The sequence below is a fragment of the Drosophila obscura genome, unplaced genomic scaffold (genome assembly GCF_018151105.1).
Source record: "Drosophila obscura isolate BZ-5 IFL unplaced genomic scaffold, ASM1815110v1 contig_192, whole genome shotgun sequence".
NCBI lineage: Eukaryota > Metazoa > Arthropoda > Insecta > Diptera > Drosophilidae > Drosophila > Drosophila obscura.
Window position 1 is genome coordinate 1,262,772 of NW_024542781.1, and position 15,191 is coordinate 1,277,962.

Sequence of the window (15,191 nt, forward strand, 5' to 3'; positions counted from 1 at the left end):
TTGATTTTTCGTTATCAGCAGGACTTGCCACTCTGTCCTCCCACTCCGATAAGGCCTCGCTCAGTGAAAGATTTTTCTTTTTTGGTGAATTTTCCACATTTTTGGGTGGTGTTTTTGTTCGATTCTGAGGCTGAATGAGCCGGTATGAGTCGCTGGTTCTTACCTTGGCCAAGTGTTACCTTGGCTTGCCCAAAACAAAAGAAGCTAAAACGTGAGCTACGTTGGCAAACTGCTCCAATTATTTATGAAAAATCGCTTCGCTCGAATGATGTGTATGGAAGCGCTGCAGTTGCAACATTTGAGAGTGGCACGGCACGGCACAGTATGGCACTTCTTGCTAACTCAGTAAACGTGAACCCCCCACACACACACACACACACACAGACACAGATCCGTGCATACCTTGCAGCCCGTACACTAGTATGTCTGTAATGTGGAGCCCCAACGCCCCAACCCCCAATCGCAAGCACATAATTGGGTCATCGGTTGTGACAGTTTCGCCAAAATGCAAACACCAATGAACGGCGACAGCACAAAATGGTCAAAGAAATAACCAACGATGCAAATGCATTGAGAACTTTTTTCGTTCTTTTGGCCTGAAACGAAGGCCTGAGCCGCATAGAAAATACGCCAGTACGCCAGAAATAGTACTTCAACAGAATTTATAATAGTTAAAATAGCAGTGGGACTAGTGGGACAAGCGATATGATTGAAAATAAATATCGAATCGCAATCAAATCGCAATATGCCGCACCTGAAGTCTCCGATAAATCGTCATCTGAGGCATGACAACCCTCAAAGTCTGAGGGATCACTGCCAAAGCCGTCAGCATCACTATTCCCATCCCTCTCCACTGATCCATCAGCCTTTCTTCTGCACTTGATGACACGACGAAGGCCAGCATTTTGTTGTTTCGCTTGGAACTCTGGCAATTGACTGCGCAGGTCATAGGGCAAATCTTCATCCTCCGCCAACAGTTGGCGTTGTCCTGCGGATACGAAGGGAAAATCCATTGCACGCTGTCGAGCCAACTCCTCGGGAGTAGCCAACCCTTTGGGACCCATATACAGGGCAAACTCCCGCATCGATTGCATGGCACTCCTGGACTGCGATGCCATTGACAGGGTTAGACGTGGACGAACATTTCGCAGACTTGCTGCCTCCGCCACGAACAAAAACGCCGTTACCTAATCCCCACACGCAACGCGCAGAAGAAGAGTTTTGGATAACGAAGAAGCAAATAAAAGTTAGATGAACTTACGCTGATTAGACAGGTAATACCAAAGACAAGATAATTTATCATCATGTGCGTCCGGACAATGCTGCCCAGTGGTTTGTATAAATGTTTTTGGTGTGTGGTATAATGTTTCGAGTTTCACAAAATTTGTTCAGATATATTAAGCAAAGGTCTAAAGATTGAAGTATTATTCGTATCTATCTATTATTGCTTTATGTCCTTATACATATACATTTATGTAAAAATACATTTAAAGACTAAACCCTTGTCAAGTCTTCCCATACACAAATTCCATCGCAGGTTAGAAAATAAACTACAAACGGATCCAATATTGTACACAAAACAAATATTTTGGGGTTTTATTTCAGACGCAATACAGTGGGAATATCAATGTCAAGTGGCATCAGGGATAAAGAGACGGACTGCACCCTATCAGGTATTATACCAACGATGGAGTGGATAATTGGGTACCAAATAATCCATACGCATGTTCCGCAATATGGCACAATGCTGGTAATCGTACCAATCGTCCAATTCCGCAATGTGGCAAGACTCCGATCTGCCATCCGTGTATATCTCCCTCCTCAGATTCAACAGGACGTTGCGGTGATTGCGCTTGCTCGTATCGATATATCGTGGAAACCAATTGTATATTTTGGGATAGTTGTAGATGGTCGACTTGCCCTGGCACACAGTTCCATGAAGCTTGTCCTGCCGATAGTTGCCTTCTATTTCGTAGTCCAGCATGATCCATGGCAACCAATGATGACCATCGAACGCAAAACGAGTATCCTCCCAAACTATCCCAAAGGTGACGCCCCAGGGATTGAATACCCAATTACCCATATGATCAGTCACCATACGCGGCACGGATACTGTCATCTCTGTGCCTGCTCTAGCATTAGGAGCAGGAGTCTTCTTACCTCCTCCGTCTCCAGCACCATCACCAGCTCGACCTACCACCAACTGATCATCTTTGCTTTTTGGAGCTGATTTAGTGGTTTTATCCTTGGCCCAGAAGTTGAGCTCCTGCTTGGTGCGCAGCGCATGCACCCCTGAGCGTTTTGGCCACGTATTTTCCACTTGGGTTGGTGCAGTAGTGCCAAGGATTTTGGGAAACATGCGAAGTTTGATTTTCTCCGGCTCCTTATCCAGTCTACCATAGCCAGAGCTATCAGCCGCCATTTGCATGTTCTGCTCCTTTTCCTGTCTTCCCTGGACAGAGCTATCAGCCGCCATTTGCATATTCTGCCCATCCTGATCTTTACCTTCAGTCATAGTCATATGCTTCTTTGGCGGCTCGTCACGAGGATGTTTGCCCAGTTCAGTGGAGGAAACCGGCAAGGCATGCACCATAAATGTCATCACCTGGCGGACGGACACTTTATTTGTGGCATCGAAGTGATTGGAAAACGATATGGGATGCTACTTACGCTCAAGCATCCGATACCCACGCACACTAGGTAATTTAACTTCATTGTTTGTGTGTAGTATTATTTATTTTTTGTTGCAAGTGTATTTTGTTGTCTGCCCCTCCAGACGAGACGTCTCAGTTATACTGATATTATTAGCAGTATATTTCCAGCGCTGCTCAGTTTGTTCTCGAAAAAAGGCTACAAAGATTTGAAAGAGGAAAATGCGAGTGCTGTGAGAAATCCGCATCGATTTTATTTCTTTGTCAGACATTACAAAAAGTCAAGTTAGTCGATTTTCTTAAATGGAAAAGCAAAAAAATATATACATATAAATTCAAGATTAAACTTGAGCCTGAAATTAGCCATGAAACGGGAATGTGCCACAGCGAAATCTGGCAGGGTACAGATGTTGTTTGTGTGTGGTACGTATAAGGTTTCAAGTTTCATAAAATGTTTTCAGATATACATATACGAGTAGTAGCGGACAATGAAATGTTGACACTCATATTGTAGGGGGGTACAAGAATTATAAAACTCCGCACAAATTAGTTCGTTTTATCTTTTTTTATTCCGCTTTCGTGAGTTTTCAGCCGCTCGTATTCCAACCAAAAGTCCAGCCTCGATCACCATCACCCCTTCCTCCTCTCTCGATATTATTTCTACCATATTCTTCTAATATATTCTACTCGCAACTCCACTGCATGTATCGAGTTGGTGAACGATACCTACGCGCGCTCCTTAATATTTAAATGATGTCTCTCTAAGTATTTACAGTACTCCACTTATATTACTACAATATTAGTTAACTTTAAGCCGATGGCGCGAATTTAAAAACATCTAAGTCAGTCGGGAAATATTTTTATTACATAGATACGTTTATTAGCTGTTAATTGATGACTTGTTTTCAAATTCAAAAAGCAAAAAGTTTCAACAAAAATTAAAAATGTAAAAAATGTCGAAAAAAAAACTTAAACTGAGAAGGCAGCCATTTTGACTTTGCGGTCAAATATTTTTAGTTTTGGCATTATTAGCACCAAGTTTCGTTTGAGTAAGTCCTAAAAGACTACAATTTTCTAAAGGCTTTCTAAAGGAAAACTGATGCTCGGTAGACCGACCTCCCGCCTCAGAAGGAAGAGGAAGACCACCCAAATGAACCTTCAAAGTAGGATTGTATTCGTAAACGCTTGCACGTCGAAGATCGGTTCAAAATGGCATGAGATACTGGAAGGGAGTTTATTTAGTCGGTAGGTATCGATATTAGCACCAAAGCTCAACGGTTGTGGACCAGCAAAATTACCAATTTTGGCACTAAAAAAAATCCAGAATAAACTCAAATTAACCAAAATCATCCAAACTTGGACTGTAAATGATTGGAAAAAACGTTATTTTTGTAATAATAGTAAGATAGTACAGTTTGGTTCGGAATGACGAATAGTCGTCGGAAAGTCGGCCCAAAACAAACGGTGTGGAAAGGAGCCAGCGTTTCTTATAACCGTACTCAAAAAGAGTTAAGGGGTATATTGTATTCGTGGTAAAAGTTGATGTGTGCAACGTAGAGAAGGAATCGCGTCCGACGTTCTAGATCAGCATCAATAGCCGAGTCTGTCTGTCCGTCCGTCTGTCCGTCCGTCCGTCCGTCTTGTTAGTCGCCTAGATCTCAGAGACTATAAGAGCTAGAGCAACCAAATTTTGTTTCCAGACTCATGATATATCACACTGCTATTTTCGTCACACTGCTACAAGTGTATTTCAAAATTTTGGCCAGCCCTCACACGGTACGAAAATCTGTGGCAGGCACAGTTTTAAAGATACGATAAAACTAAAAAGGCATTCGTAGAGAATGACCATATCTAGACTATATGACCATTGGATGTAGATGACAGATGTAGCAAAAAACTGTAAAATTTAAAATATTTTAAAATTATGCATAAATCTGAGTACGGGTATAAGTAGAGTCGCGTTCCCATTAGCGACTCACACGTTCATTCTCGTTTATTTAAGGATTCTTTTGAAAACAAGCACATTTGGGTTTAAACTTTTTATGTATTTCTCCTGCCTTTTATTCCAGAATCCAGAAAAAGAAAAAGAAAATAAATTAAAAACTGATCGAATATTATACACAAAGCAAATATTTTGCAGTTTTATTTCAGACGCAATACAGTGGGAATATCAATGTCAAGTGGCACCAGGGATAAAGAGACGGACTGCAGCCTACTCTGATTTATACCAACGATGGAGTGGATAATTGGGTACCAAATAATCCATACGCATGTTCCGCAATATGGCACACTGCTGGTACTCGTACCAATCGTCCAATGCCGCAATGTGGCAAGACTCCGATCTGCCATCCGTGTATATCTCCCTCCTCAGATTCAACAGGACGGGGCGGTGACTGCGCTTAATCGTATCGATATATTTTGGAAACCAATTGTATATTTTGGGATAGTTGTAGATGGTCGACTTGCCGTGGCACACAGTTCCATGAAGCGTTTCCTGCCGATAGTCGCCTTTTATTTCGTAGTCCTGCATGATCCATGGCAACCAATGATGACCATCGAACGCAAAACGAGTATCCTCCCAAACTTTCCCAAAGGTGACGCCCCAGGGATTGAATACCCAATTACCCATATGATCAGTCACCATACGCGGCAGGGATATTGTCATCTCTGTGCCTGCTCTAGCATCAGGAGCAGCAGTCTCCTTACCTCCTCCGTCTCCAGCACCAGCACCATCACCAGCTCGACCTACCACCATCTGATCATCTTTGCTTTTTGGAGCTGCTTTAGTGGTTTTATTCTTGGCCCAGAAGTGGAGCTCCTGCTTGGTGCGCAGAGCATGCACCCCGGAGCGTTTAGGCCACGTATTTTCCACTTGGGTTGGTGCAGTAGTGCCAAGGATTTTGGTAAACATGCGAAGTTTGATTTTCTCCGTCTCCCTATCCAGTCTACCATAGCCAGAGCTATAAGCCGCCATTTGCATATTTTGACCATCCTGATCTTCAGCATCAGTCTTGGCCTTCGTTAGCAACTCGTCATGAGGATATTTGGAGGAGGAGTGGAGTTCTTCGCTCAGTTCAGTGGAGGACACTGGCAAGGCATGCACCTGGCGGACACTTAATTTGTGGCATCGAAGGGTTTGGAAAACGATATGGGATGGTACTTACGCTCAAGCATCCGATGGCCATGCACACTAGATAATTTACCTTCATCGTGTGGGTGTAGTGTTATTTGCTTTTGTTGTCTAAGTTGTACTAAAAGTATAAGCAGTATACTTCCCGGACTGCTCAGTTTGCTCTCGCAAAAAAGTTTTAGAGATAAGTGATAAGTGGAAAGTGCGAGTGTTGTGAGGTAAGAGGTGAAATATTCCGCATCGATTTTATTTGCTTGTCAGAGACAATAAATGTAAAGTTATTTGCCTCTCTGAGCCTTGAACAGGAGACGATAGCCGATTTGGTGCAGCGGATAATGGGGGATCATGTAATCCATCCGCTGATTGCGGATGAGGGCACAGTATTGATAATCCTGCCATTTCTTCATTGTAAGTTTGTGGCACAACTCCGATTGGCCGAATTCGTAGAGCTCCCGCCTCAGCTCGATATAAATGGGCCGCTGATGGTATGTGATATTTAGGATCATCTTGTGCAGCCACTTGAAGACTTTTGGGAAATTCATTATTGACGATTTTTGGTTGCACACCGAGCTTAGATTTTTCTTATTCGACGGATAGTAGTCCTCAAGGGGATCGGACATGATGGCGGCACGAGCCAGCGCACTGCGCCACTCCTCTACGCGCGTGTCCTTCCAATTGTTGGCATAGGTGATTTCATATGCCGCATCCTGTACACGGCCACCAACGCGAGGGCCTATCCTTGATTTCGATGTGAGAAGGTTCTTGAAGCCGAACCTCTCATCTGATTTCCCCAAATCAGCTTTGTCACCTCCTTCAGACTCTTCATCCGGTTTCATTGGACTTCCTTCGCTATCATTCTCATCGTCGTCATCATCTCGTTCCTCTTCGTCTACTGTTTCTGTTTCTATGTCTGGATCTGGTTTTGCAGCTCTCATCTTCTGCTTCATGACCTTGCTAGTGGTATCTTCTCTCAACTCATTTCCTGATACTGCATCTCCACTATTTTCCTCTTCATCACTCTGGACTCCATCTTCGTCGTCCTCTGGTTCCCTCTCAACTTTTTCGCCAGTTGTCGTCTCTTGAGCTTTAGGCTCGATTAGATTTCCCCCATCTCCGTCTCTTGCCCTTGGCTTGAGTTTCCCCTCATCATCCACGGATAGTCCCCAGAGCTGGACATAGTTCTTAGTGCTAGGAGGGGTACGGCGGGAATTTGTGGTCTCCTCCGTTTTTGGTCCGTTCGTGGTTGGGTCCTCCCTCTTGGCCACTGGGTCATTGTTCATTGGCGGTGGATATTGAAAGAGTCGAATGCCCCGACCCGCACTTATCGAATCCTTCCCCTGGTCCCTTAGTCCCAGGTCATAATCGCCCAGGAATCCACTTTGATTTCCAGCCACAGTGTACGACATATTCGGTGGTCGTATTTTATGATGACGGCGATTCAAAGGTTTCATCTGAGGGAGGATTTCGAATAGCTTGAAATTTGGTTTACTATCCAACTCGTTTGGTTTGATCGACTTACGGTAATAAAGCAACACAGGCACAGGAAAACCATCACGATTATCTTGTACATTTTTGCGTATCTTAATAAATGTATTCACGGGAAATTTGAGAAATAAAAAATAAAAAAATAAAAAATAAATATATAACATATACATGTAGCACTATGAATTTTATATTTAAATGTGACTATACCATTGGGGGGAATGAAAGGGCAATGTGTACGATGATCTTAGTACTAAAATCAATGCTAATCCCTAGATACGAGATGATCAGCCGAACTACATTGTCCCAGACACTGTGGATTATCTGCCTGAAACAGTTTTCGTCTATAACTTTTGCTGGACCTGATGGTATGGATATTTGGGTATCATGGACTCCATCATCATGTGTCGCATAATGATGCACTCCAGAAACGTTTTGACAGGAACAATTTTAGGCTGATGGCAGAACATCAACATCATAGTCAATGTGCCATTCGCTCTCATATTATTGTAAAGAATTCTCTTGCCGTAGGCCTTCTGGTAGATATGCGGCTTAATGTAGTTTGTGACTATATCCGTGCCGATAATGGTTGACCTGTCGCCGCACACGGTGCTCATCATCTCTTTATTGGGATAGTAGTCCACCAAAGGATTCGACTGCACGTGGATGCGGGGCTGTCGACTCTGGTGTTGGAAATGGTAGCGCGTGTCCTTCCACACCGGTGGGTCGGTATATACAAACTGATCCGTCACCGTTCGCGCCCTGGCCAAATATTTCATCGGTAGTGTAAGCTCAATGGGAACTTTACGGATCCTCTTCTGTCCCTTTGCCTCCTGCTGCTTTCTGCCAGCTGATGGGCTACTGAGATTTTGTGCGATTGTGCTTGGGCGAAGAGCCAGCATCAGCCCTTGGTTTCTGATCGATCTAAATTTGGAAGGTGGATTCTTAACCACAACGCTCGGATGGATTGTCCTGAAAGAAGTCGTGAACTTAGTTCCACTACTCTGAATGATTGCGTTTAAGAAGGGCTCGACCTTGGCACGATCGGCGTGTGAGGGCCAGACTTTCAGCGTATTCGGATGTACAATCCGTGTGAGGTTTGTGGAAATATATGCCCGAAAAGCAGTCCTTTCTTTGCCGCCTGTTGCACTCAATACTCTAGGCCTTTGAGTTGTGGCATTGAGTTTGGAAATGGAAGCGTTGGCCGTTTTCAGTGCCTTGTGTGCGGTTGCCAGTGGCTGGAACGTTGCCGTAGTATGCCGATGGACTGAGCTTAAGTAAGGCTTCAACTGGTCAGGATATGTGAACGGTGGAAGTATGGGCACGGTACTGATTAACTGCATTTATTCGGGGTAGAAAGAGGTAGAGTATCGCCCAGTAATGATGGAGGTCATCCTCCCTGCGGATACTCACGCTGATCAGGCAACCGATGCACAGGGCAGAGACCAAATGTCTCGACATTTGGGGCCGATCCTTAGAGGTTTCACTGCCAATTTAAAATACTAAGAGACTTCCTTGTTACGATTTCAATTGTAAATGGAAGCAAGTCTTTAAATAATGTCAATAAATAAAAGTAAAAAATTGAAGGGCACACTGAGAGCAGTGACCGAGAGATGTTCCGCATCGATTTTATTTGATTTTCACAGACTACAAAATGGAGTAATTGTGTAAGTATTTGGGCAAAGAGACAAGAGAATGGATGGGTCCATCTATCCCCATAATGGCAGCGTGTTCTGTTGCTCTGTTGCAGCTTTAGCCCTGCTTATGGTAGAGCTTCTTGGACCTGGTGGTAGGGATATTTGGGTAGCATGGACTCCATCATCTTGTGCCGGGTAATGACACATCTCAAATACTTAACGACTGGACTATTTATAGGATGGTGGCACATTAACAAAATGGGAGCTATGTCATACCAATTTTCCCGAAATTCATTGTAAAGGACTCTCTCCTCGTAGTGCTTCTGATAGATATGTGGCTTAATATAGCCAGTAACAATATCCGTTCCGATAATGGTCGACTGGTCTCTGCACACTTCTCGCATCTTCTCATTATCGGGATAGTATTCCACCATGGGATTCGAATCCAAGCGGAGACGGGCCTGTCGACTCTGGTGTTGGAAATGGTACCGTGTGTCCTTCCATACGGGTGGTTCGGTCTGTATAAATGGTTCCTCCGTGGATTCCCCATATCCCGCCCGGGCCAGATATTTCAACGGTAGCGTAAGCTCCATGGGAATGGAAATATTACGGTTTTTTGTATGTCCGTTTACGGCCTGCTTTCTGCGTGAATTCTTACTTCCGCGCAAACGCATTGTACTCTTTTGTCTTTCCTCTTCGTCTTCGTCTTTTTCTTCGATATCAATATCTGATTTGGATCCTGAGGGTGTACTGCGGTGTCGAGCTTTGCGGGTCGCACGAACACCCAGCAGCACCAGTCCTGGATTTCTGTTTTCTGAACGCACTCCGATTTCCCCTGTCTCGGCGGGATCCGTAACCCCAATGCTCGGACGGGGCGTCGTGACCCTAACCTTCGCTCGCTTTTTACTCTTCCTTTTGTGTTTGTTTTCTTTTTCGATATTTGAATCAGATCTGGCTGCTGATGGGCTTATTGAATCGGTTGGTCTTAAAACCTTTGTGGCCGGCATCAGCCCCGGAGTTCTGGTTGCCAGGAAACTCGAAGCGTTCCGGGTCAGATTGCCTTTGCGTCTCTTTGGATGCCTAAAACGAAAGCTCGGATGGATGGCCCTGAAAACAGTCGTGGCCTCAGCTCCATAGTTCTGAATGATTGAGCTTAAAAAGGGATCGAGCTTGACACGCTCGGCGTGTGTAGGCCAGACTCTGAGCGTTTTCGAGTGTACAATCTGTGTGAGGTTTGAGATAATATATGCCGCAAAAGCGGTCCTTACTGGGACTTTCGTTGCGCTGTGCGAATAAAATGTCGATCCTGTTGGGATCCAGTCATCGTCAGCCCTTGTTTGTGGAATAAGATGCAGCCGGTGTGGGCTAGTAGCCGCAATAGTCTGATAAAGTGTGGTTGAAGGAGGCGTCAACTGGACAGGATCAGATGTAGTTGGAAGTATGGGCGCGGCTCTGATAAACTGCAATTATTCGGGGTAGAAAGGAGTTCATAAATGGTGGGTGGGGGCTCCTTCCCGCGGATACTTACGCTGATCAGGCAGCCGATGCACAGGGCAGAGACCAAACAAACATTTGATTGTTGTAACGACATTAAAGGCAATCATTGGGGGTTTCACTGCCAATTTAAAATACTAAGAGTTTCCCAGTTAAGATTTCCATTGAAATTGGAACATATATATTTATATATAGAAATACTGTCAAGAAGTTGAGTATCAAATGGAAGGGCATGCTGAGAGAAGTTTCATTGCCTGCATTGATTTTTCTCACCCAATTTCCTATACTCTCTTTCTCCCTGTGTTCCTCGCATTTATTCCCTCTTTCCCGCTCTCATTCTGCGTGTCTCTCATTGCGAAATAGATAGAATGCACACGGCGGAGAGCTGCCAAAAGTAACTGGAACTGGGTAACACCTTCGGAGAGACATAAAGACAGACAGACAGACACTTGGCCAACACAAAGCCACTTGGCTGAAATGAGCGGCTCAAGGTCATCACGCCACAACACCAACAACACACACACACAGACACCCAAAGCAGCAAACCAAAACAGAAACCAGAGAGAACGACACATAGTCGAGCGTCTCGACACAGAGATACCCGGCACTTGAGAATCTTAGTAGGGAAGCCACAAACTTCACGCTCTCACTGTTGTCGAAGCAGACATCATGCGATGTTGATTCGTTGTGGAAATTTCCCATAAGCGAACGGCAAACAATTTTATTTTATATTTTATTTATTTTTATTTATTTATTATACTTTTTTCTCACAAAAATCTTGCATTCAATTTTAAGCAATAATGTTTAAAATAAATATTAGGTTTTATTTTGATTCTAACATAAGTGTACAAATATATTGCTATTTATTTTTAAATCTAATCAATCGAATTAAATTAATTATTATAGTATTAATTATTAATTATTCGATGCTCGGTTAAGAGTTCAGAAACGATTTCTTCTGCCTGTTGCATAGATTTTTATGTAACAAATATACGCCTTGAATCTCTACAATTACAGGGTTCAAAACTACTGCAAATCTCTTGACAGTAAACGCCACCGTCGTCGTCGTAGTCGTAGCCGTCGTCCAACTGCATCGCCAAAGAGCAGCTAAAGTCGTACTTTCAGCTATGTATCTTCCCCGACCCCCCGCTGCCATGACTGCTTCTCTCAATGGCCTCGAATACGCTGCAGCAGCAGCAGCAGCAGCAGTGGCAGCAACAAAATCGGGCTGACGAAATCACGAAGTATTTGAATTGAATGAGCCACGAATCAAAGTGCGGCCCAGAAGGGGCGGCTGGAGGGCAGTGAAGGGAAAGAGGAGAGTACAGTGGTAGTGCAGGGGAGTACAGTGGTGGGCAGGGGAATACAGTGGAGTGGCTACAAAAGAGGCACAAAGGCAAGGCAAAGCGTGTACTAATAGATGTGGTTGTGCTGCACAGTGGATGCTCCATCCTAGATCCTATACGAGCCACACTGATCTCTAAAAGTATGTGTACCCTTTGGATGGATTTGGTTGGTGTTCGCTTGAGCGGACTATCACTGTACCTCAGACAAAGCTTGGAGCTGCACAAATTTCACACAGTATTTCAATTGCACTTCACGGGGAGTGTGTGAATGTGAATGTGTGTGGATGGATTCTGTGTATCTGCGAGATACATCTCGCAGAAAATATTACAGCACTGTAAGACTTCCTCCGTTCTATCGCTGTCTCTTTCCTTCAATCGATTTTCCCTTTTCTTACAAATCAATGGAATGCTCGAATGCTGATCAAATAAACCGCAAACTGGCCCATGCCCCATGCTCCCATGCTCCATGCCCATGCCCATACCCAGCATCGATGATGATGATCATCATCATCTATGGTACAAATTACAACAACAACAGCAACAACGTTATTGTCGCCTTGTGGGCGTCATCAAAGTTGCCGTTCACTTGCGATATTCCTCATGGCTTGGCCTGGCTTGGCTTTGGCTTTGGCTTGGCGGCTGTGCTGGTGGGCGGCGCCTCAACGACTCAACGACTGCTTGCTGTGGCACTGTGGCACTGTGGCACTGTGGGGCCCTGGCGTGGCGTGGCGTGCCTCGGTGGCATTTGGTGTCATTTGAAGTTAATTGCTGGGAACGGGCTCCAGCCCGGATTTGTGTCAACTCTTAAGGTTAGCCACGTAATTATGATTGTTGTTGTTGTCTTTAATTCTGTTCTTTTTTTCGATTGAAAGCCATGGACATGAGAGGAGCAGAAATACGAGTGCTGCTGAAATTATTGTTGCTGCGGAGAGGTCACTAATTAGCTGATATTATATAATGAATATATACATACATATATACCCCAGCATGTATACATATATACATAGGTAAAATCAAGGCTCACTGTTAGAAAAGCAGCCTCATACAAATTCAAATAATTTAAATTAAAAGTAAAAAAAAAAGAAAAAAAAAAAAAAAAAAATAAAAAATACCCTGAAAGTTCGCTCATTACAATAGTCATCGAATATAGTTTATTTTTAGCTGATTTATTTTTATATCTTTATTTTTGTATGAAAAAACGAAATCCTCCCTAGATCTGGGGGAAAAGAAAAACCCTATCCATGCTCTCTGCACGGAGTATACCTTAAGCCAACCTTTGGCCACTTCCTGCCGCTTCTTCACCTTTCCCCCCACCCCCCACGCAGCCCGCAACTTCACCGTCGAATCAGCTTTTCTTTGTGGAGCCACAAACTACCGCTGGCGTTCCAAGTGGAGCCCGCTTGGGGAGTGTGAGAAAAATGCTGGTACAGTAAAATGCACAGAAAGATGGAGATGGAGAAGACGAAGACGAAGACGTCTTTGAGTGGGGATGGATCCGTCTGGGGCCTGGGTCCCGTTAGACGAGACTTAGAAAAGGGCAAAGCCACCTTCACACACACATCGAAACGTACATTCATAGATACATGGATACATTGGTATCTGTAGCGTTAGGATCCAAGCGAAGCGAACAGTGGTCTGGTCTGAGGAAATGCGAGTAACAGATTTCGAAACATCAACAGGCAGCAGCAGCACTCGGCTTTCGTTTCGATTATGAAATACCAAGCCCCAACTGAGTGGGATAGAGAGAGAGAGAGATGCAAAGTGGTTGGTTTCCTTCTTTGCATTGAAAGTTTTCCCTGGGGAAGTTTCACTGGAGCTGGCGCTGGAGCTGGAGCTTGAGTTGCAGCCACCTGGAGAGGTATTCAGGTCAAGCACTTAAATGCGTTAGGAAAAAAACGTTTGAATTTCAAGAGGAAATCCCAAATAAAATGAATCACAGAGATACAGGGATACAATTCTAAATTTCTTAATTTTTAATTTAATTTTGTTTAACTCTTTGCTGTTGCTGTTTCTGTATGATTCAACCATCCATTCGATTTCGTTGCGGTGGCCGACTCCTTGATGGGAAAAACCAGTTTTAGAATCGGCCAAAACCCAAATAAAAAAGTAACAAAACAAAACAAAATAAAAACAGCGGACGATATACTTGTCTTAGAGAATCCCACGCAGAACGCGTTTCAGTCTCAGTCAGCCAGCCAGGCTTTCGTTAACAAAGTGCACGACTTTGGTCTAATAAAACAAATAGATACGAAACACTCACAGATACAGATACAGATACAGTTGCAGCTACGGAGAGGAACCCCCCTCCGCCCCCACGCACGCTCTGGCAACACAGCCGAAGGTTGGAGAGTCGCCTCCCTCGTGGAGAGTTTCTTAATTAAAAGCAAATTTCATCTCAAATAATGCCGCCGCAGCAGCAACAACAATTAAGCAATTAATTTATTTCAGCTGGTGGCACTTTGAATAGCGGGAAAAAATCAAGCCGTGTAGTAAATGGCCAGGGCCCAGGCCCGGGCCCGGCTGGCAGGCAAACCTGTTGATCGACCTGAGGCCCCAGAACCCCCAAGTCTCGGAGTCGTACTTCTCTACTCTCGCGGGCACTGCCCGCAATTAGGGCCCTACCTAGAGACCCCTTGGGACTTGCCACACCGAGCCACACCGAGCATTTCACAAGGGAATGCAAATGGGGAATCGCTGGATGCACTTTCGTAGTCCGCTCTGATGAATCATTTCGCTGCTGGCTGGATGATTCATGGCCAACAATTATAATAATTATCTAACTATTCCAACGAAATTTAACATTGAATCGAAACCATATCTAGGAAGTGATTCTTTGGGGTTTAAACGAGCAATATGAAGGCCAAAATTCAATATTTAGTTAATGATTTTCGCTACATAAAAACCCTGGAAACTCCTCCCGAAGACAGACACAATTTTCCATCAAGAATCCATTAGGTATCTTATGGCATGGCATCTTATGGCATTTCCATAATGGGTCGATCATTTGCTTAGCCAAATGATTGACGATCTTTCCCATGCATTATCTAATGATCCTTTAAATGCTTACAAATAACCCGATACGCCCCTCGGCGTGTATCAGGCTTTGGGTAACGCCCCCGCCAGTTCGCTTGAAATTTACCCAAGTTGCAGGCCGCTCTCGCTGTCCGTTCAGGTGGGTTACGTGTGCCACAATTTCAACCTGGGGGACACCCCCAGCAGCCCCAGTCGACCCAAGTCGATCGATGGGGAAAATATCGAGTCATTTCGGTTTCAGTTAGACGCACGACCAACCGACCGATCGACCGACCGACCAACCGACCGACTGGGAGAGCAATGTAGAGACGCCGCCGCCGGCACGCTTCTGATCGGAACCCGTTTTTCTGTAATAGATGGATAGATGGATGGCATTTGGAATCGCTGTTGTTGTTGTTTGCTGTTGCACTTGGAATGC

The 15,191-nt window shown here is 44.4% G+C and overlaps 3 protein-coding genes across 5 annotated transcripts; all 3 read right to left on the reverse strand.

Annotated features, from left to right (window-relative positions):
• Positions 1 to 651: 651 nt before the first annotated feature.
• On the reverse strand, positions 652 to 1,428 carry LOC111067703. The gene is made up of 2 exons (XM_022356967.2): positions 1,262 to 1,428; positions 652 to 1,187 (listed from the first exon to the last, which is right to left on the reverse strand). The coding sequence occupies exons 1-2, from the start codon at positions 1,304 to 1,306 to the stop codon at positions 672 to 674; spliced, it is 561 nt and encodes a 186-aa protein (XP_022212659.2). The 5' UTR covers positions 1,307 to 1,428; the 3' UTR covers positions 652 to 671.
• Positions 1,429 to 1,561: 133 nt separating this feature from the next.
• LOC121403752 lies at positions 1,562 to 5,922 on the reverse strand. 2 transcript variants are annotated; one of them, XM_041593630.1, is made up of 2 exons: positions 5,816 to 5,922; positions 1,562 to 2,605 (listed from the first exon to the last, which is right to left on the reverse strand). In XM_041593630.1, the coding sequence occupies exons 1-2, from the start codon at positions 5,858 to 5,860 to the stop codon at positions 1,670 to 1,672; spliced, it is 981 nt and encodes a 326-aa protein (XP_041449564.1). In that variant the 5' UTR covers positions 5,861 to 5,922; the 3' UTR covers positions 1,562 to 1,669. The 2 variants fall into 2 exon arrangements, with proteins under 2 accessions (XP_041449564.1, XP_022212654.2); XM_022356962.2 differs by lacking the exon at positions 5,816 to 5,922 and adding an exon at positions 2,671 to 2,807.
• Positions 5,923 to 6,012: 90 nt separating this feature from the next.
• Positions 6,013 to 10,587, reverse strand: LOC111067700. 2 transcript variants are annotated; one of them, XM_022356961.2, is made up of 3 exons: positions 8,677 to 8,821; positions 7,301 to 8,600; positions 6,013 to 7,232 (listed from the first exon to the last, which is right to left on the reverse strand). In XM_022356961.2, exons 2-3 carry the CDS (start codon positions 7,349 to 7,351, stop codon positions 6,060 to 6,062), a joined length of 1,224 nt encoding a protein of 407 aa, XP_022212653.2. In that variant the 5' UTR covers positions 7,352 to 8,600; positions 8,677 to 8,821; the 3' UTR covers positions 6,013 to 6,059. The 2 variants fall into 2 exon arrangements, 1 of the variants encoding a protein (XP_022212653.2); XR_005967857.1 differs by lacking the exon at positions 6,013 to 7,232 and adding an exon at positions 10,429 to 10,587 and having other exon boundaries at positions 7,432 to 8,600; positions 8,677 to 10,360.
• Positions 10,588 to 15,191: the final 4,604 nt, after the last annotated feature.